The 20,666-nt window shown below is 39.5% G+C and overlaps 1 protein-coding gene across 1 annotated transcript in view; it reads right to left on the bottom strand.

Moving 5' to 3' along the window:
- PIGL (phosphatidylinositol glycan anchor biosynthesis class L) overlaps positions 1-20,666 on the bottom strand; it is a 62,115-nt gene that overhangs the window by 40,222 nt on the left and 1,227 nt on the right. Inside the window, exon 2 of the mRNA XM_040617202.1 lies at positions 16,994-17,093. Coding sequence (XP_040473136.1) covers positions 16,994-17,093 — 100 coding nt within the window. The remainder of the gene's footprint in view (positions 1-16,993; positions 17,094-20,666) is intronic.

The following is a 20,666-nucleotide window of genomic DNA, read 5'->3' as shown; positions in this document are numbered from 1 at the left end:
AACTAACAGATCCAGTAAACAAAGTCAATATTAACTGTAGTTAAGGAGACTAAAGCAGTTGGATTTGGATCATGTGTGCTCTTCTTCAAGCATCTTAAAAATTAGTAGAACAGACTTTCACATCTATTTTTATTCACTGACCACAAGACGAAAAAAAGCTTTCCTCCTTCAGTTTTGAATGAGTTTCTCAACTCTGACTTACCTAGTTTCTGAATTATGTAAAATAAGACAACTAAAATGGAGTCATTCACTCTAAAAAAAGTCTAGCGCTTAGTCAGAGACCTCTATCAATTAAGCGGTTTTACTTTCTCTTAAACATTGGCAACAAAAAGCATACTGCCTGCCTCTTTAATTTCATGTAAGTTATCTTAGTAGACTACTTGAAGCTTAGTTCTTAGTACAGATGGTCATAAATGCACATTAAATAACAATGTTTTATTTTAAACCATTTAATTTAACATAATAAAATATTAATAATTGCTATAAATTTTTATCCATCCTGCTCCAGTAGCTTTTGGTTTTGCAGTGGAAAATCAGGTTTGCCAGCTAATTAATTCTTACGATTGATTGTAGTTATTATCATTGTCACAGATTTTTAGAGCCAACAGGGACCACTGTGGTCATCATTCTCATACAACATACTCAGCAGACCTCATCCAACAAATCTCTTCCTCATGGAGATCCTCCTGTGTTACTATCAAGTCATCTCATGGATAAAGCAAATAGCACGAGCACCTTAAACACCTGTTATTAGGCTTGTTTTCCACATCTTTATCATTCTGATGACAGTTTCCAAAGTATTATCCAAATGTTAATATTCTTTTGGAAATGCAGATTTAACACCAAGTTACTGAACTAAAACAAGAGATATTCAAACAACACGTGAAGAGGCAGTGACATCCCCTTACTCCTACCCATTATTCCCTTGCTCACATAGTCCCATTCACATACTGTGCGATAGCTACAGCACTGGGAGCTGATGTTTAACTGGCTATCTGCAATTACTCTCTTACAGCTTCTTAGTGTCGCTTCATACATCTGGGAATACTTCAATGACTAATTTTTAGCAAAGAACAAACTACTTTGTATTTGAATATAAATGGCTATATACATTTGTCAAAATAGCTACTTTCCCACAATAGTTCTTGCTATATAGAATTCACTAGGTTGCTAACAGGTTCCCACTTTCAAAAACTGGAAAATACAAACAGGTGAAGAAATTGGTTCAAGTGACACAGCAGTATTCAATGAACTATGCTTGGTTTAAAACAAAAGAACCTCCTTTCCACATGCAGGTTACCAAACACACTGCCTCAAGCAAATGAGTTGTAATAATCACTTCAACCCCTTCACCTGTTTAAGTGCAGATGAAGAGGAAACAGCACATTGGACTGGTACCTGCTGCAGCCACAATGTTCATTTTACTAGTACAATAAATAACTGATACCCTTAGCGTTTGCCCTCAGGTTCTGCTGAGAGGGGCAAAAAGAGCCATTGGTCATTACCTTTCCACTACGGAACCAAACCATGCAGACTCACTCAGATGGATTCAGTATTTGCCCTTGAACTGGTGTGGGCTGCATTTGGCACTCTGCTTTTAAATCAATACATAGCCCAGGCGTAATCTTATCTGGCAGGAACAGGGATATTGGGGGGGAGGGGGAAGAACACAGCCTCTAGAGGTGAGGAGAGCTCTTCTAAATGTTAATGGGTTAAGAATAGAAAGGTCAAATGCCTGCCTTATCAGAAGGCCTCATGTGCAAACAGGCACCAAGGTGCAGCAATCAGAGGACAAAATGGGTATAAATGTCAGGAGTTAGTTACTGTCGCTGTAAACACCAAAAGAGAATGGTAGAACTGGGAAACCTCCCAAGACACTTCTGGTTAATACAGGTCACTGGGAAAGTCCAAGAGATTACTTGAATGTTATTGCTGCTGTGGAGCCAGAGATCACATGTGAGCTGTGCGAAGGCCCCAGCAAGGGGATTGTGGAAGAACACTGCAAGTGTCAACAGAATGAGCTGCTGTAGGAGTAGGTATGGAACATGTTATATATCAAATATCCTGCGCTGGCAGAGCACTGCTCCAGATAGCTCTTGCAAGAGCACATCCGTTCTCCTAGAATAAGGATACACAAGGATGGAGACAAAAAGTCCTTCCTTGCTGTTGCAGTTTGAGTCCAAATCAGTTATCCTCACACGGGGCACCAACTGTCACAGCACAAGCAAAACTAGCAAGTAGCAGAAAGCTTTACCATTGGTCAAATTCTACTGTCCATGCTCTTTCTCCATCCTCCAGAGGACCAACCACACTCCTCCTGGTCTCTGCTACATCCAGGTTCTTCCCTCATCCAGCCTCTCCTTCCCCTACACTACTCAGTGCTAACCACTTTGCGGGAACGAGCTACAGCTGTACATCATCCATGCCAATCAACCCACTGCCTTTGAAGCAAGGCCACAGCTGTGTATTATCAGTGTCAATCAACCCACTGCCTTCATTCCTGTACACCTTACCTCTTTGTAGATACAGAGGGCCCTAAACATAGCAGAAGCTGGATGATGACCCTGTATAGAGGGTCTTCAACTCTGTTCTACAGCACCTCTTTGAGCATAATGCATAAAGGATTGGGATGGAATAAAGGGACAAGGCAGGACAGAAACAAAAATCTCCCTTAAATACTAATACAGTTTTAGCCCTCTTCTAATTAATCTTCTTATTGGCATCCAAGGAAAGAGGCCAAAAGTGTATGACATTGGACAGTAATCTTCTTGCAGATACAAGCAATCTATTTGAAGCAACAACAAAGTGTACTGACATGTAATGGTGTGTAGAGTTACTCTGTTGTAATATTGCATAGGACCTATGTCTACTGTTTACCAGTGCTTCCAGCCTGGCACCTTTTGCCTGCAATAATTTGTCAATAAAATCAATCAACCAACCAATTCCCACCCTCAGAAAAGATCAGCAGTGAGCAGCCATGTTTAAGATTGCTGCTCCCTCTCTCCTGGTACAGGGATTGCCCAGGAGATGGCTACCTGAGTTTGGGAAACAAATACAGGATAGCTACCTGGCACAGTTCCCTCCTTACTGCAAAACAAAGAGCACTATTCTTGTCAGCCTGTTCCCAGCTGTAAACAACTATCAAAGGATAGGGTTAATTACTGGTTAAAACACTAAGAAGGAATAATAACTACAAATAAAGTAAGACTAAATACATTTTATCCCACAAAAGGGATAAACAGGGTTTGTGCTTATAGCTCAGAGATCACATTCTAACCATTAAATAGCTATTCTAATTGGTAAAGACAGGGTTACATTTACAAACAAAAAAGGAATGCACCCATATAAAGCCACTGCTCTCTGAAAGACTATTTTAGTTTAGTGCCTTCATGTTTGTTCCACAAAGTGACTCCTCTGCAGTTAACTGGACTGGCCTCTAGCCCCTGCCATAGGGGAGAACATCATAACCTACTTAAAATTTGCAGGCTGCATCCTTTATGCAGGAGAGCTCCCAAATGGGCACAAATGGCTTATTTCTTACACCAGCATTACTCGGCATCTGCTTATCCCAGTCTTCTGCAAGCATCTGTTCATTCACTGACATACGTGCACTGCTCTTCTGCATTACCAACCTCATTTTCAGCCTAGAAACTCTTGAGTTCATTCATTTGAAAAAGAACAAATATACAGCAGCAGACATTTTTTATACACATGGCATTACTGAGTGCTATTAACAGTCACTGTTTCAGCCCAGAAGCTACTGCATTTTCAGTGACAGCGCTGATATGCTAGTGATTTGTGATGTTTTCTGAACTATTCTGGGGAATAAAAAGCCTTTCTAAAAATGTAGGATTGTACCATTTTTATTCACAGTAAGAATGACCAAACCTATTTATCCTATGAGTTGCATTCCAAAAGCTTCACATGGCTGACAGGCTCAAGAGATACAATATACATTATGGAGAGCCACTAGAGCAGAGAGACTCTTTTCTCATCTCTCAAGATAAGAGTTTAATTCAACTTAGATCAATTTAGGGAGTAAGGAATACAACCCAAATCTTCCAGCAACATAGTGATATTTTCTGAGTTGCTACAAATTTGAACGAAATAATTCATCATCACTGAATAAAGCTATGGAGATTCTCCTACAACCCCTCCTGTTTCATTATGTAGAAGGCAATTTTCAAAATGCTGCCTCAGCTCAGATACTTATTGCGTGTACGTGTCTGCCTGCTACATGTTCTCCCTACGCCTCTCATTCTGACATGCGCTGTCACTTTCTTGGCTCTCAGTCAGAGATGCCAACAGCGTAAGAGCACAAGGGTATTACAGAAATACCAACTTTCTTCATCCCCATTTAACATGTTCATATTTCAAAAGATAATTATATGAGCACATTTATTGCAGCTGAAACTGTTTAAAGATTCAAAGGCACTGGACAACTAAATGTACAGCCTAACACAACATTAAAAGCAAGTTCAGGAAAGACCATATGCAATTTTCTGACCTGTATTATTTCTATGCTGTCATCATTTTGAGGCATTTGATATGCTGCTCTTTGGTTCAAACCCAAGAATGGCATTTGAATTTTTACCATAATAAACCTTCTCAACAGACTTTGCATTTTCATTATGCTGTCCGTGTAAGCCACAAGGGTATTTTTCCTCCCATAATGTCCAATCTGCAGGGAATGGTTGTGAAACTCCATTATTTCCAGGAATTGCTGGCAACCTACTGCTGTCTGTTCTCAGTATTGCCTGTATTTTCCTTGTTCAGCTTTAAAAGCCAAACTTGGTTTGCAAAAATGTCTGGCTTTCTCAATGCCAGAACTGAATAAAGACTAGAACAGGACTCAATTAGATGGTTTTATTATGCTGAAAAGCCGTTAACTCACATTAAAGTCTGTAAAACAACAAGAGTATAAAACTGGAAATAGATGCTCAGCCTTAAATCCTATTACTCAGAAATTTTCCTAGATGTTATCTATAGCCTTTCTCAGCTCCATCACCCTTACCTGATCCCTACAATCAAAACAAAGCAGATTTTTTTTAAAAGTTATAACTACTTGGATTTTCACTGTTCAGTAAAGTCAAAATAATCTGTAAAGAAAGGCAGCCTGAATTCTCCAACGTGCCTGAAGTCTGCCACAACTTGGTCTTCAACAAGCAGAGGTAAAGAGCACAGACATTTACTCTCAGTTGCCCAGGAAAAGCATACACCGCAGGGTATATGGTCAAGAAAGCTGGAGATATGAAAAAAAGTCTTGAATTATTCAAATCTTTCATCAGTCATGATGTCCAAAAGTTGTAACTGAAAGCTCCCCATCTAAAGGTTATCTGCAGGACCACACTATGATCTCAGCCACACACAGCAGCAGCTTCAAAGAAAGCAAGGGAATTACTCCCAATTTACTTTGGCAGAACCAAGATCAGAATCTGACCACAGTCAAACAAAAACCAAACAATGCTACAGGCTATAAGAACAATCATCAGTAGATGGGGTGTAAAAACAATGAGGATCTCTCTGATTCTGATGCACTTCAGTGACTGAAAAGATTCCAGCCCTATTGTTCCTCCTGTCCAAAATATCTTGGACTCCATTCCGTGTTCCAGAGGCACTCCAGACAGACCGCTCTAAAAACATATCTAACAAACTCACAACTGCCTGAGCTTCTTCAGCTAAATACTGTCTTGCATTCAATTTGGGAAAGCCATAATGTATAGAGCGATGTCTGAGGCCTGCTTTCTGGGAAGAGGAAATCGACCATACACAATGTCAACTGAGTTCATTCCTAAATGCAAACCACATTGGGTTGTCGAGCAGGATAATAAAAACCTGCTGACCTAGTTTCCTGCAGAACAAAATCCTCTGTCTTCCCTCCTGCTGTGCCAAACCTAAATCAGATCTCCTTCTTTGGAGAAAGAAATTAACCCTATGACTATCAAGCAAAACTCTAATAATGATCCTTAACATTTACACAGCATTTCACACCATAAGAATAGTATGTAAACAGTAATAGGTCCATCTGCAGAGCTCTGCAACAAGGCAAGATTATTAAAGGATGAATGTAAAACACAGAGATGGTCAGAGACCTTAGCAGAGTTCAGCAAAGAACTTAAAATTTCTCTTCCTTCAAAAGGATTTTGAAGAGTAAAGCTCTGTGCTCTAACCACTTTGCTTGATAAACCCTTCTACGTTTGCTCTATGCAAATATAAAACTTCCATTCATGATGTGGCAAAAAAATAACAGCATAGCTCAGCATTTTGAAAAACTGCATCAAACCGCTCAAGAAAGGACTATTGTTCTTCCCAAATTTTGCGATGTCAACTTGCAAGTCCATTTCTGCTAGATGAGAGCTGATTGTATTTGCTCCAAGTGTTTGGTGAAAGCATTCACTTTTAAAGGCTTCACTTCCCCAGTGATGCAATGTTTCATTTGTAGGGATGCCTGGGGGAACTTCAGAATGGACAGAGAACGCAAAAAATAACAGGGCATGTCACAACAAACTCAGCCAAGAAAATACAAATGGAATTCTTTGGCTGTAGGATGCTTCAAAAGGCAGCCCTGGATCATGCTGCTGCAGAGCAGCACCCCACTGCAGTCAGCTAGAAGCATTTGGGGAGCCTCAGATTCCAGACCGCTGAGAACACCTTTGCTGGTTCACACTGACACTGTCAGCTGGAGGAGCTTTCAATCATCTGAAAGATAGAGTTTTATACATGGAAAAAGTGGTGATAACAAATGCTGTGCCTAACTGCAATATAGCTTTACAAACAGGTTTTTACCATGATGTGGCCAAAGTGCAACCTGCAAGCGAAACTGCTAACAGGGTGCAGTACTACAGCCAGAGCTTTCACCGTCACACTAAGAAAGAAGACCCTGCAATAAATACAGTTTCATCAAGCACTGCTCCCTTAGGAACTGAGACAGCTTTCCCTACATCCAGACAGTACCCCAGGACCTGAAACCTCCCTATCACCACATGCTCCATTGGCATCTGTCTCTCAAGGTACAACACCCAAGTTCCTGACAAGCTACCGAACAGAAACCTCTGTATGGCAAAGTTTGAGAGCCTCTGCGACACAAAGCAGCCTAGTTTACTAACGTACCATTGGAGAAAAGACTGAAACAGGAAAGTGATAACTAATAGGTATACTAGCAGTGCCATTTCACCTGTGAAGTTACCGTCTCTGTCACTTTGTCAAACTGCAGGGAAGCTGTTAAGAGTACAGGCTTACAGAGCAAAGACAGCACTTAACATACCATACCCTTTCAGGGAGTTTGAAAGTGAAGAACAAAGAACCTGGATTAGATAGCACTGCAAAGGTTGTCACAATTATGTCTGTTCTCTGGATGCTGCACCTTCACAGCTAAACTCCATGAAAACTTCTGCTCCGGCTTTGAAATGAGGAAGACAAAAGTCTTGAGTTCCCACAGGCTTATTACTAACATTGGTCAGGGTTAGAAATGTGATGATGGAAAAAGAGCATCTTATTCATCATATCTGGTCCCTGAGGGGTTGTGACTTGTATACGCTTATTTTATTGACACAAACAAGTTTTAACTTCTATTGTCTTACAGAGGAAGAGCAGGCTGAATTCAATTCTGGCTCACACATCATCTGCGATTGTAGCCAAATCCCAGCCACACAACTTTTATTACTGGGAGGATGTCAGAGGCAAAAGACACAGCTGGATATTCAGATCCCAGACTGAGCTGTGCTGGCAGTTAGGCAAACCAGCTTTTGATTTGTATGTAAACAGAGCCAATCTGAACTGGAAGGTCATTAAGAGAAAACACATTTTACACAACATTGTACAGTTGCTTTTCCAACTTTCCCCATACTAACATTTTTTTAAACAAGACTTTGTCTTCTCTTGTTGACTGTTTCAATGACAATTTCTGATCTTACTGAAGTCAATGGCCAACCCTCACTGATTTTGATTGGACCAGAAAGTGGTTCTGAGGACAGAATGGCATCCAAAATTCTACTGCTCCGTTCTACCACTTATGTAGAAGAATTGGGTTGATGTAGACCTAAAACATATGTTGTATAAAAACACAGAATTTGTACATCTACATCCTCACAAAAATCCCAATGAGCCTTTACAGTGTCTGCAAGTCCAAACATTGCTATCCCTATAACAAATAAAACACTTCACTCAACATGAAAGTAACGAAGCCCCTTTTATTACTCAGGAGTGATGTCCACAAAGAAATTTTTTCTTCTATCCTGACACTCTTGTCTTCTGTAAAAGAGCCAGAAAGGTCCCCACTGAATGCCCTGCAATTATGTTTAGGGGGAGGCAAAATTATTGGGAATTTCCTTTACTCCATGGTCCTGTCCCAAAGGCCCCAAGGACACCGTACTTCTGTAGCTCATCAACTCAACCCTTTGAGCCTGCCATAGAAGGGGATGCTTTCCACTCATCCCTCAGGCACTGTATGCACTGCTTCCTCTGTTCTCTTACTAGCTGCCAGCATAGGAGAAGCCTTCTGACTTCAATGGGAATTTGGAAAACAAACCCAAGAAATTAGGATTATATTGCTGGCATTCAGCAAGACAGTGTATCGTGGCATTTGAAGCAGTCTGACAGCCTTTGACACTATGCCTTGTAATTAGAAACATTCCCTTAACAAGCCTAATAAAGGCCTTGCTCCCAAGGCTCAAATATTGATTATTTCATACATTTTCTAGTGACTGACCGAACTAGCAGTTAGATGAGGGGAACAGGAATAAACCGACAACTAATTTTAATGTCATGAGGCCCCTAGACACACTGAAACTTCTTGTCTCCCAGACACTGAGGCAACTTGGGGGAAATTACTGCAATAACCTTCAACTGATGTGGGAGTACAGGTACACACTACCTGCAGGAGCTACTTAGTGCACCTAGGATCCTGTCCTTTAGGAAAAATGGGAGTTGATGTAACTGCACTTCTCTAGCTGAATCCCCTAGGGGAGTTTGACTGAGAGGCTACGAACTTCCTTCCTCTGTTTTCCAACACAGTAATTACGTGACATATAGAAAATGCAAGTCCATTGCAGATGCAACTGAATGATGTTTCCAAACCATGTCACAGCCTCAGATCTCACAGCTTTATTTTAACTGAGGCACTCAACATTTTGTACTGTAGCTACAATTAAAATAAGATTATGAGAACACACAAAGAAACCACACAGTTCTTGTGAACAAGGCGTTAACGCCCAATCCATTATTGTGAGAAGGCTTTTAAGAGTGTTCCCAGTAGAAACAAAAATATATTTTCCCTGAGTAAGCCAGAATGCAGAGATTCAAAAGCTTGAGCTGAATCCCTGCTACTTTTTTTTTGTTTTCTTCCTCCTCTGTGATTAACTTAACTGTGATTATCTGAGGTAACTGTTACTCTTTAAGGAAACGAGTTTACCATTTTCTCTTCTCTGACAGAAGACCTCAATCTGCCTATAATTAACAGCAAGGCATTTGCAGCTGCAGGTTTAAGATGACTAACAGAGATGTAACTGGGCTATCAAAGCAGGGAACCTTCTGGGGCAAAGGGGAAACGCCTGTCATTCTCCATTAGTTCCTCAGGGTGTCTATTGGCAAAACGCACTGTATTGTTCCACTGTTGAACGAACAAAATAAATAGGTTGTTATAGTTTGTCATGTTTAAAAGGGGAATCTCGGGTATAACTGTTGAAAATATCTTTAATCTAATGACCGTATCTTTCTATAACTTATTAGCATCGTGAAGAAATTCCACTCAAAATAATTTTAATATGAAACCCTGAATCTTATACTGGAAACCCAAAGACACTTCCTTCTGCAAGGACACAAGTGGTCTTGTTATTGCATCGCTCCAGTCAGCGTATCTGTTTGTGTTACCAGGAGACGGCAGAGCTGGGGCATGAACAATCTGCAAATTCAGGAGGGGCCATTGAAGCTTTCTTTGCTCCAAAGATGCCTGTCTTTAACGTATGTGGGGTACTTTTAAAGGCCATTAATGAAAGAATAGTAAAAGGCATTTCTGAAGGTATGAGCTAAGAAAGAACAAAACAAACAAACAAACAAAAAATCGGACTTCTAGTGGATTTCCCTGTTCTAGTGCATTCCCCTGTCTTCAGCCCTAGCCAGTTTTCCCAGACTCCTGAGCACAGCCTTATTTCTTTTCTTACTATCAGTTTACCAGTGCTGATGTTTTTTAAGTTGAATCAAACTTGCATCAGATTCTGGGAATGGCTGGGACCCCTATCCTCGACTTTCATGTTTTGAGAACAGTATTTCATAGTTTTTATTCTGCTAAAATAATCTTGAGCATTAAAAGTATAAATCTCAATGCTTAGTATTTTAACTTGATTTCCATGAAGACATTTTGTCCTTTAGCAGCACTCCTTCACTTCCCCCTGCATTTATTCAGAGCCCTTGGCTTTTCTGGCCAGACTCTTGCTCTTAATCAAACCCTGCTGTGACTTCACTGACATGGTTTGACAGGTCTCTGTTGACATCTGAAGGAGAATCCTTGAATGTTTTGAAAAGGATCATTGCTCTACAGAGGTAATCTGGGGGACATGCCCCTTTAGCACTGAAAGGATTATTTTCCCTTTTGCCACAGACCTTCCCCCTTTTTGTACAGCAAGGAAGTTAATTATGCTAGAAAGCTGAGTAAGGACCTGGTTCACAGAAGCCCCAGGGAAGCAAAAGGGCAGATTTCCTTATTACAGAAAATATCTAACTTAGGACAAAATAGCTAAATCTAACTTACTGCAACACAAGCCTTTGTTTCAGAAAGCAGCTTTCCTGGAGGGCTGAGAGACATCTCAATCCCCAGAAGAGTTTCCTCTTAAATTATTCCATAGAGCAACACTTATAAAAGCAGAAGCCGGAAGGCAGACTTTGATATAATCCTTTTTATAAAGTGCTCTGATGTCCTAAAGTATCAGCATGAGCTGCCATGTGGTAAGCATTTTGGAAAAATTATCTGTTTATTTAGAAATGTAAATAACAATAGGTGGCCAAATATTTTATTGTCTTCTCAGAAAGAAAACAATTTAGATTTCAAGAATTATACTAAACAGAAGTGAAATCTGGCTACAGTGATTACACAAACATCAAGATACCTACCTGACTGACAAAGGCTTCATGCCCTCTTGTAGTATTAAAGCATGTTAGTATTCAGGATGATTATGAGTATGTTTGACTGATTCAAAAGATGTAGGTTGATTTCCCCATAATACACACTGGATATGTGACCAATTTACATATAAGATTTTCTGGTCCCACAGATGCCATTCTTAATTAAAGAAAATTCTGCAAAAAATAAAGGCCTTTACAGCATTGCTGGGATAAGTAACATCAAGAGAATCCCCTCGCTCACTACTGAAATATGCAGCTCTTCTACAACAAAGCATGCAGCAATTTTAGTCAGCACATAGATCAGCTCTTTAGAAGTAGCAATAAAATAAAATGTCAAATTATAATATCATGAGGAACTTAGGAAGACAAAATGCTAACTAATTACCACAATTATTTCAGCAGAATTAGAGCTATTAAATATCGACTCCAAAACATGAAATATGAGAACAGGGGAAGAAGAAACATTGGGGAATAGTATCACCTTTCTGATCAGAAACACTTAAGTAAGATAAATACATCTAAAACAAATCCCATTCAGAAGATGACACAGGTCTGCAAACGAGTGAGTCAGAAACTGGGATGAAATCACTGACAGCTTTGCCACCAGACCTGACTGAGACCAGGATTTTATCTCTGCACTTCTGGTGACCTCAGTTTTCGGGCAAGCTTTCTTAATTGCAGTACATATTCTCACTCTACAGTTTGGATCTTGAGCCTTCATGCACTCAGCACCCTGCATTTAAATCAATAAAGACATCAATGAACCACCTAAGTACAGTAAAACCCAACTGGATCAATGGGATATACTACTCAACTGTCTGTCTGTATACTTCTAAGTTTTTTATAAAAACGTTAGAATTCCCAGTTACATATTTCTTTCTCTGAAGAGTCTGAGTGTTTTTATATCTTTCTGATTGTCACAATCAGACACGCGCAGTACTTATTTAAGGATATATTTTCCCATGACCTCAGAGATTCACTCTTCTGACACAGGGAGCTCATGGAAGGAAGTTCATTAGCAGTTAAACAGAGGAAGTGCAATAAAGCCTATCTACCTCGTAGGGGAAAAATGCAATCCCAACAGCAAAGAATTATTATACAGGAAAAAAAAAAAAAAAGAATTTGTGCCTTTCTGCAGTCTCATAAAAAAACCTGCAGAGAGCCTGTGATTCTGCATGGGCAGATGTCCTCTCTCCTGTGCATTGTATAATCAGAGCCCTTTTGGACTTAAGTGAAATAATAATAATAAAAAAGAGAATGGAGTGCAATTTCCATGGAAACTTGGAAACAGATGTAACATTATTTGCAGTAAGCCTTTGTACTGTGAATGGAAAATTTTCTAGTTTACATGAATCTCTGCTATTATTTTCTTTGCAGTACAAACTTGGGCCAAATATTTTCTGTCATATTAAAGATGCAAATACTCGGTTTTACTTTCTGTCCAGTACAACTACGCACAAAAGCTTCAGAAGCTGCAGTGAAATACCTGATACCTATCTTTCCATGAACCCAAAACAGATATCAGAAAAAAAAAAAAAGAATAATTTTGGCTTCTTTTTTGCTTGTTCTCTTCAAGTGAAAACAGCTTAGAAAACACCTCCTGTTTATGTGTAATGTTACAGGCCAGTAGACAGCCAGAGAGCATTGGCAGATGTGCCTAATGTTAATGGGAGCTTAACTATCTCCTAATATTAGATCAATTAGTTACTCACTTCTGGTTTTCCATTTACCATGAAGCACAGCTTTCTAGCTCAGGAGTATGCCACTCAAAGATTAATTACTTTCAGATAGCTTTCTCAGATAGAAGTAAGTTCCCAACAAAGTACATTTAGAAGTCCAAAACCATGGCAATGACTTGTGACCTGATAACTGTTTTTGGAGACTAGAGCACTTTCACCTCACTGTGTTCTCAAGACCAGACAGAGCAACAACCAAGAAAAAGTGTAGCAGTGCCACATCAAAGACCCGCACCCAAAGCAGTCCTTATATCAACACTTTCTCTTCACCTTATTACTGAAGCATTTTTTTCTGCATATTCTGAAGAGCAGGGAAGAAAAAGCATCCCTGTGTTTCATGATCATGCAAGACCCCCTTTTTACTTGTTCACAAGCTCTCCTCCTTGCTAAGCTGAACTTTCTATTTGCCACACACCTCCAGTGCAAATCAGTTACTCAGACTTGTTCTTCTCAAGATGGAGTTCTGCCCTGCTCAGCAAGTACTCATTTCCTTTAAGTTGATTATTTGCCCATACATTACCAGAGCAATTCAAACTTTAAGCTAAATCTGGCAGCAAAATCTAACATACACCTAAAGAACAATAGAACTTTTGGTGAAAACTTATGTCCTTTTTTGTTTGTTCCTATTTTTTATAAATTAGACCCTTCTGCCACCACAAAAATGTCCAGCATCTGATTTATCTGCTATTTTAGACATGTCATTGTAGTAGGTTTTTCAGTTGAGTTGGTCTGTGTTTGCATTAGAGGTATCTATACCACTCATATTTTAGCTACGCTCATTTTACCTTCACTGCAGATCTGTAGAACTATACCAGTCTTTGCAAAAATTAAGCTGGGATCGTGGCACAGTAAGATAAAGCAAATGATATCTCATTTTTACAGCTACAAGAAAGTCCACTGTTGCGGCACCTAAGATGTACCAAAAAGCACAGAGTTTACATTACCATTTATATAATTAATGAAGTGACTTTTTATCTTACATGAGTTTCAGACCTCATTCTCTTGCTACTCCTCCCTCTCCCAGAAGCAGGAATAATTGTGACAGTACAGAAATTAACTTTGAACAATGCAAGTCCTAGTTTTGAGTTGGGCTGTTCCACGTGTTAAGCCTAGTGTGGGAACGGTAACAAAAGTGGACTGTAATACCTTTCTCCCTTAAAAGCAGCTGTTAGTTGGTGTAGTGTTGGAGCTATGATAATTACATGCCAGTTCAGGGGACAACCCTGCAAATCTTGTGCCTGACCTGTACTATTCGCAGATAGGAAGAGACCAACGATATAATCTAAACCAGTCTGGAACAGGCTGTCTGTATGCCCATCTGCTCACCTACAGTAACTGGATGCTGCATGGTCCTGCATGCCCCTTTTCACTCCTAGACATGCCTCTAGAGAAAAAAAACTTTTCTGTAGACCTCAAAGCTCTAGGGCTGAAATGCGGGTACAGTTGGGACCATATTTGTGCAGAAGATTTGAGTTGTCTTTAACTGAGGTAACAAACACAGTGACAACATCAAACACCTGCTGGAGAATCAGTGCAAAGAAGTTGTCTGATTAAGAGACTGAACGAGACCTGCCCTAGGAATCCTGGCTATACTTGAGACAGTCATTGTTTAAGGCAAGGGACTGCTTCATAAGGATTTGGTCTTTAACACAGATTTCATCATAGGCTGACTGACTGAAGCTTTCTCTTTACAAATTCACACATAATTCAAAATGTCACGTTGATTTGATACCTGCCTGGCCAAGTGAGATGACAGAGCAAGTCAATCACCTTGTTTTTCAGATGTATTTCCCCTTTTACATCTTGAAAATTCTACTCACTGACTTGCCGATCATGCGAAGAAAGAGGAAGCAGCATGACTCAGCTCCACACTACAATGGCTGGAGCAGATCCAGACCTAGCAATCCTTTGGGCTTTCCTTACCAAAATACAAATCTGCAGCTTGGATAATGTAAAGCATCCAGTATTTGTGTAAGAAATGTTAGATGGGCAGCATGCCAGCAGCAGTCCTTAAGCAATGTGCTAGTTCTTTATACTGATGGAAAATTATCTTCTAAAGAGTTAGGAAGGGAACAAAAAAAGCCAAAGGGCTGTGATCTTAAACAGTGCCTACGGAAGACAAAATGCTAAAGAGCAACACCCTCCTTGACTGTACTCCGTAGACATGGATTTACATGGAAATCTAGCAGTAGATAACTTATTAATTTAGCAAGCTTCACAACATGCCATACTGGGAAATATTTCTGTATAATCTGTAAATTGCAGAAGTCATAACAGAGGCCTAGGAAAACTACTGACCTTAAGGAATCCTGGAACGCTGAGTAAGTTTCAAGACACCTGAGTTCCAGTGCTTTGTCTAAACTGCTGGAAAATAGTACTCTAAAAACTAGCTAATCTAAAAACCCAGTGTCACCTAGAAATTATTCCTGATCCTCTACCATTTTGCTAACACCTGATCCACATATGTTTTTCATGAAGAGCACCCACATGGCAAGTTATACAACTTGAAGGTTATTTCACAGCAATACAACCTCAGAGATAAAGATCTCAAATGTAAACTTGTTTCTTAGAACAACGTTCCACATTCTGGTCCATGCTCAGAAGTTCTGGGCAATGGGAAGGATCTGTCTTTTCAGGCATTCACTGAGGGAAATCACGTATCAGTCACTACTTACATAAATACGTGTAATACCGTTAATAAAAGTAATAAAGAGGCATGATCCAAGCTATTTCTCTGAAATGGCCCTTGCCTTCCTACAGAGCAAACCAGAGCATTACTTGCAAAATCAGTCCTCTGGACTGTGTGTCTGTGAGTATGACGGAGACGTACCAGGTAACTCGCATCACATACTAACCAACCTCACACTGCATCAGAGGATGAGAGGCCAGTAGGCTTCTAGGCTCTCTGCTAATTTCAAAAGATGGTTCATTGAGCAGACTTCATGCTTAGCAAAGCTTAGCAGCTTTTTTCCTTACCCCTTCCCAAAACGTTTTGGGCACTGTCATATGATTGTACTACAAAACTTGAAGTTATCCAAACCCAGTTCACGAGAAGCGAACGGAAACATCTCTTTTCATTCCAAAGGAAAAACAACTCCTATGCTGTTTTCGTAAGTGAGCTGAAAACTTGGAGAGAAACCTAAAGCTAAAAAAAGCAAAGAACTCCAGAAGTTTCATATTCTGGAGTGTGGTTTCTGTTGCCTTAGCTCAAGGGGAAATATGTTCATGGGAAAAGAGCCTGCCTGGAGCCAGATTTTTGTCAACTCTGGCTTTTCTAGTTGGTGTGGCTTTAAATCAATACGTTGCTATTAAAATTATTTCTTCATGAACAAAAATATTCTTTATGGATTGTATGATAGTTGTTTACAATCGAAACAACCACTTGTACCGTGTTTCCTAGCAGTCAGTATCTAGTTCAGCTCCTATCAACCCTAGACAGACAGTGATCAGACAATTTAAGAGGCCTTTACAATGTTAGTTCTGAGTTTCACTGATTCAAACTGTTAAATCAATCACCTTCCCAGAAAAGTTCCTGAACGAATCCCAAAACAAAGAATGTCAGCTTTAGCACCTATGTTTGTATCTACACACAACTAAAGAAAACAACATCACACCTTAGAAAAACAGAAATGTTGTTGTATGGCTTAATTTGAAAGAATCTTACTGCCATGTTATTATGGACTGTCTTTAATACCGCAATTCACTTTTGTCTTTAGCCAGGACTAAACCAGATTATAAATATACTAGAATTCCACACTAACCCTGTGAAGACTAGCCTACAGACAAACCAGCCACAGGCAATTCAGAGAATTTGTAATTGTCTGTATAACACTGCAACAAGTGTAACAAAATGTGATCATGCTGCCCAAATACACTGTGCCAGACTCCAACAAGTATGGTTATCGTAATTATAGATGCTATATCAACAGCGTTTAACCTAGGGATTATGATTCCCATCATACATGTGAATTGTTTCCTGCATTAATTACATTTATGTTAACAAAAATACCTAATATGATCTTTTTTTGAGATTCCTCAAGACTTTTTAGACTAATACAGTAAGCTTGCATTGAACTTTAAAGTGAACTTCGTCCCCTCTTTAAAACTTCAATGAAATAATGTTTTAAATGGAAACCAGTTACCTGTGATCAATGATTGTTACATCGGAAGCAGGAATCCCCAGAAGAAAACAACTCTGTTCCAGTTCTTTCTTACGAATCTCTCCTTGATTGTAATAATTTCCTGAAAATAGCAAACACAGTAACACTGTCTTACAACCTGATTTCTTTCTCAAAGCAGTAAGCATGAGCACCACACCTTAAATAAAGGAACAGATATATTGCAGGGGACAAACTTCATAGTTTTTACCTGAGCAACACCCAGCTTAGCTCAGGCTAAAATGCTGAGGCAAAGTTCTGCCCACCTTGACTACATTCCTCATGTTTATTTATGCACCGAGTGTGGCTTGCAAGCCATCCTGGAGTATATTTGGCAAAGGCACCAGAAATGAGATCAGTGGTCCAACAGTCCAGTATCCTCATCCTAAGAGTTAAAGTTAAATGATTCTGCCAAAGACATAAGAGATCTTCCAAACAACAATTCTGGAATAATCTGCTTGGGAAACTGCTTCCAACAACATGTTTGGTTAGCAAATGTCTTATTCCTTAAAACATCAACATATCTAGATCTTCTGAGTTTTTTGTTTGGCCTTTTTGTTTTATTTTGGTATATGCCTAATCCACTTCTGAACATTGTTAAATTTTTGGCAAGATTTAGTATCTTTTTTCATGAACTCCACAGGCTGACTGCACTTTGTGGGGAAAGAAAAGGAGGCTTCTAATATGCATATACATGGACTAACTGCTTACACATTATCTGAATGGAAGGCACCAATATACTACAAAATAATTGAGCAAGATCTTTCCATAAACACAGGAGAAACCGCCTTTGCAGTGAGGTGACTAAAAGTCATTACCACTGGCAAATTTCCAGGTTGTCTCTGTAAAAGAGGTTAGTAGGATCGTAGTCCACTTGTTTAAAAATAAGTATTCACAACAAATCAGTAATAATTAATCTCCTTAGAACAGCCAAAGAGTCACTCCTCCTTCACTATTAGACATGATACTGTGAACTCCCGCCTGTACTCTTAACAGCATAGGCCCACAAAGCCAAGCTCAACAGCAAGTCCGAAGTACTTGGGACAGAATTGTTGAGATAACACACGGAAAGCCTGTCCCACGGCACATTCTATATGCAATTAAAGTTTATAGTATGGTCTGGGCTGCTTCTAATGAGTGCAGCTGCCTTATAACACTAGGATACTGCAATAAAATACAGTGATGGCACTAGATTTGAAGAAATGAGGAATTCAGTCATAACAATCTTTGGTTTAAGACAAAGATTTTTCAGAAGTGTCCATCATTCACAGAGGAAATTCAGACAGAAACAAGTATAGCAAGCTTCACACAACTTACAGAACCAAAAGAAGATTAGAAACCTAATTTAGATAAGGCATTTGGGAAAAGTTAGACTGAGACCAACAACTAGCAGGGAAGCAGGATTCATTATCTTTAAACACTGCCTCCTTCTTCAGTGAATTATTTTCTCATCTTGCCCAGACATTCCCATATTTTTTCTTGGCATCAGCCATGCAAAGCCCATGCCAGAGCTGTGACGGCCCCTTCCAGAATGTTGCCCTGTGCAGGGCAGTACTTGCAACCCAATTTTAACTTTGAAGTAATAAAATGAAAAAAAATGCAGCTGAGTATTAATGTATGATTCAAGTCTGTAGTCAGCTGTATTGAATTACACTGGAACTTTTTTATTGTTGTGCGTGTGAGTCATCTAAATCTAGCATTTCTCTCAAGTAGTGTTGCAATCTGAGCCATCCCCAGCAAGCTTTGTAAATTTTTCAAAGAGGAAGAAGAGTAACTAGAAAAAAACCACTCTTCCTGCAGACTGTGAGTGAATGGTTTTAGGAGTCTATGACAATGATTAGATGTGGGTTTGCTGAGGAACGTCAGCTTGGTAGTCTGCATCTCAGGTTGTAAATTCCAGCTTAAGCAAAATTAATTTAAGTGTGCACTTTCACTAGATGGATTAAATTGAGTACGGTGGGACTCACTTTAGACTGTTTTTTTGCAAGGCCATTAACAACACTAGTGTTTTAAGATAACATACCTTGTGCTGCAATGCAGTGCGATAGCTGACTGCAGGTGATGTTTTATCCAAATAGTACCACTGTTCTCAACATACCAAACTTCTGCCGAACTCAAAGGAATAGACCCATGTTCCACAGCTTGAGAAACTTGTCAGGACATCAGGAATGTATAAATGCTAACAAGAAAAAATGGGAAGCTATTGAGAGCAAAACAGCTGAATAGCTGATGCTGCTGGACCTCATCCATGGAGCACTCAATAGAGAGGCAGCTACTACAGAGAGCAAAGCACACACTGAGGTATTATGTCAGTCAAAGATTATTCAGTGCATAAAAGACTGGGTTTTTTTTCCACAGTGCTGTAATTCCAATTCATTTCTAAGTTATTTTGATTGAAATTTGAAAACTGCAAGTACGATGGTTTCTAAGACAATTTCATCTCAGTGTTACAATTTGCAGAGTCTTTGATCAACTCATTTGTCATCATCAATCATACAATGACAGGATGAACCATGTGAATCACCCAAAAGACTAGTAAGAGGCACAGAAAAATGTATGGGTGATTACCATGCTCAGTGAATGTATGCTCCTATATGGGCCGCCAGTTCCGTTACGAAGACATGCAAGGGCATACACAGAAGGCAGTGTCAAACAATGTTTCACGTCACTAGATCAGGAATAAAGAAAATTTAACAAAACAAACAGAAACACAACACTTATTTGGAAAGTTCTCTAACAGCAGGAGTGTATTAGTCCCCAAAACTGAAATGGCAGAGTTGCACTTCAGTAATCTCTCCATAGCTGTGAAAAAGCCAGATGGAATTCACAGACCTTTGTTCCTCAGCAAAGACAACTGAAAGCTTTGCACTAAATCTTGAATGGGAGGTATAGAGCGATCAGTAAAGCCATTACACCACTGGACTTCAACAATAGTTTAATCTCAGTCTTCTCACCTATATGGTCTGTTACGACAGAAAGCTTTCAAAACAAAAACAGAAAAGTTGGCAGTTCACTAGCTGGAGCTTTCAAAAACACAGAGAGCCCTTTTCCAAATGTAAGTAGCCATCAGTGTAAGATGTAAATGTTTGTAGTCTGAAGTACTCCTGTCAACAAATATAAATAATCTTTAGTTTTCACCCCAGGCTCATGAATTCTGGTATAGCAATATGGTCTGAAAGACTGATTAAAATGAGGTTGGTTGGTATGCACAAAAAACCTGACCAATGTAATAACCGATTAGGTATCAATTCTGCAGAAAAAAATAACCTGGAGCTTTGGTAGATCACGAGAAGCACACAGGAGTGTCACGTGCTATGAAAAATTTTTGTCCTGGGCAAACTGTGGAGCCTGTAAGAATGTTTTCATTCTATTCAGCCCCAGAAAGGCCTCAGCAGGAGTACTGCTTCCAGTTTTTGGTAACTGCACTTCAAAAAAGATATGAATCAACTCGAAGAGTCCAAAGGAGACTGATGAGAATGATCAGAGAAAACATGATTTATAAGGAAAGACTGCAAGAAACAGGGTTGTTTAGTCTGGAGAAGATAAGACAAGAGGCAGATAACAGCCTTAAAATATGTAGGAGGCTCTACAGAGATACTGTGATTTCCATGTTCATGGCAGAGAGGAAAAATAAACAAACAAGCTTAAATTACACGAA

The sequence above is a fragment of the Falco naumanni genome, chromosome 1 (genome assembly GCF_017639655.2).
Source record: "Falco naumanni isolate bFalNau1 chromosome 1, bFalNau1.pat, whole genome shotgun sequence".
NCBI classification, from domain to species: Eukaryota; Metazoa; Chordata; class Aves; order Falconiformes; family Falconidae; genus Falco; species Falco naumanni.
This window is presented reverse-complemented; position numbering and strand designations above follow the sequence as displayed.